General features: G+C 30.2%; 1 protein-coding gene across 1 annotated transcript; it reads left to right on the forward strand.

The window, feature by feature from the left end:
- Window positions 1-6: 6 nt before the first annotated feature.
- LOC111688865 lies at window positions 7-2,511 on the forward strand (the record flags this gene model as incomplete). Its single annotated transcript, XM_046956029.1, has 2 exons — window positions 7-985; window positions 1,057-2,511. Coding segments are annotated over exons 1-2 (2,414 nt in total), but the record flags the coding sequence as incomplete, so codon positions are not given.
- Window positions 2,512-2,517: the final 6 nt, after the last annotated feature.

The raw sequence follows: 2,517 nt of genomic DNA on the forward strand, positions 1-2,517 counted from the left end.
AAAAAAAAAGGAAACAACAAACTACAATGGCTTTCAAATGCAGTGAATGTCAAACATCATTTTCCAGCCTTGAAATGCTCCAAATTCATGAGGGGAGCCATACCTCAACTTCCAGGAGAGCAGTGGTTGAGTCTTCACCTGTGGAGGGGATTGTTAAAAGGACGAAGAAAGCGTTTAAATCAAGGGTTATAACCCTCTCCTATACATGTAGAAACGAGGAATGTCTCATACCTGAAGCATTTTTAAGAGAGGCCTATGGAGCACTTAAGAGTGAAGTAACTTACTTCCTAAAAATACATGAATCTTTAAAGGTTAACGTAGAACTGCATGCGTTATATGCTAAACCAAATTTGGATGATTTGGAAAATACACCATTGGAAGTTAAAACCTTCCAAACGAAAATGGTAGAAATATATAACGCAGCTGATTTTGAAAAAGCATATATAACTAAAATTGACAGTATTAATCAAAAAACTGAAGAATTCCAGGAAAGAGATAGTGGTTGGACGTTAGTTCAATTAATAAAAATTGATCTGAACGTTAACAAATATCAACCTCTTAAGGGATCAAGTTTTTTGCCTCTCCCTACAAAACTACACCTAAAAAAAGCATGTATAAATGTGAAAAATAAAGATGAGTTTTGCTTTAAATGGGCTTTACTCTCGGCAATTGGAGGTGTAAAAAAAGATGCTCAACTTACATCAAAATATAAAATAGATATTTCATCCAAACTAATAAGCCTGAATGGATATAATTTAAATTTTAATGGGTTATGCTTCCCATTAAAATTAAAAGACATTAAAATATTTGAAACGAACAACCCAAAACTTAGTGTAAATGTTTTTGGATATGATGGTAAAAGTGATTTAGTTGTTGGACCACACTACAAAACAATGAAAGAAAAGCCCATACACATAAATTTATTGTTTTTGCAAACACCCAGTGGAGATAAATCGCACTATGTGTGGATTAAAAATATATCAAGGTAAATTTAATAGTGAATGTAAACATGATTACAGTTTTTTTAAAATTAATTTTATTATAATTTAATTTCAGATTAATTCGTTCACAAACCACAAAGTTTGAAGGAAGTCTGGTAATGTGTAATGATTGCTTACAACATTTCCATAAAAAAGAGAAATTGGAGGCGCACAAAAAAAATTGTGGTAAATTAATTGCATATGTTCCAGACTCGGATAAGAGTTATTTGGAATTTAAAAATTTTGGGAATTCACTTAATGTACCATTTGTAGTATATGCTGATTCGGAGTGTATTTTTGAAAATATACAAACTTGCACTCCGAGTGGGGATTCGTCATCAACAACATTAGTTGATAAACACATCCCATATGCATTTTCTTATTACGTTAAGTGTAGTTTTAAAAATAGTTTAAGTAGATTTAGGAGTTTCAAAGGGTTAGACTCAGCGAAATTATTTGTTGAACAGTTAGTAACTGATATAAAATACTTAAATAATAATTATTTAAAAAAAGTTATTCCTATGACACCCTTAACAAACGAGGAAATTTTAGATTTTGAGCATAATAGTAAGTGCCACATATGTTCAAAAACTGTTTTAAAGGAGGATAAAGTGAGGGACCACTGTCATTTAAGTGGAAAGTACAGAGGACCAGCTCATAATTCGTGTAATATTAATTACAAACTACCATCATTTTTCCCAGTAATTTTTCACAATTTTTCGGCATATGATTGTCATTTATTTGTTAAAGAATTAAATAATATTGATGATGGCCCCATTAATATTATACCTTTAAACAAAGAATTATACATATCTTTGTCAAAAACAATAAGTTCTGACAACGGTGGTAATATTGAGATAAGATTTTTAGATTCTTGTCGATTTATGCCATCAAGTTTAGATAATTTAGTAAAAAATTTAACAAAGCAGGAGCTTAAAAATGTAAAAGAATTTCATCCTGATGAAACAAAATTTGATTTACTAATAAGAAAGGGAGTCTTTCCATATAACTATTTGAATTCTATAGCAAAACTACAAGAAACTTGTTTACCAAACATAGATGATTTCTATAATAAATTAACTGAAACAGTATGTTCTTTAGAAGACTATGCACACGCACAAGAAGTTTGGAGTAAATTTAATTGCAAAACAATAGAGGATTATTTAATGATATATTTAAAAAGTGACGTTTTGCTATTAGCAGATGTTTTTGAAAATTTTAGAATTGTTTGTAAAAGCATTTACAATTTAGATCCATGTCACTATTATACAGCACCAGGTCTATCATGGGATGCAATGCTGAAAATCACAAATATAAAACTAGATTTATTAACAGATCTAGAAATGATTCAATTTTTAAATAAGGGAATTAGAGGTGGAATTGTTCAATGCTCTGAAAGACATTCTGTAGCAAACAATAAATATCTCTCAGATTATGATGACAAATTGCCTTCTAAATATTTAACATATTTAGATGCCAACAACTTATATGGTTGGGCAATGTCTGAGTCTTTACCAGAGGGTAACTTTGAGTGGGT

This window comes from Lucilia cuprina, unplaced genomic scaffold, assembly GCF_022045245.1.
Source record: "Lucilia cuprina isolate Lc7/37 unplaced genomic scaffold, ASM2204524v1 Scaffold_4816, whole genome shotgun sequence".
In the NCBI taxonomy this organism is placed as follows: domain Eukaryota; kingdom Metazoa; phylum Arthropoda; class Insecta; order Diptera; family Calliphoridae; genus Lucilia; species Lucilia cuprina.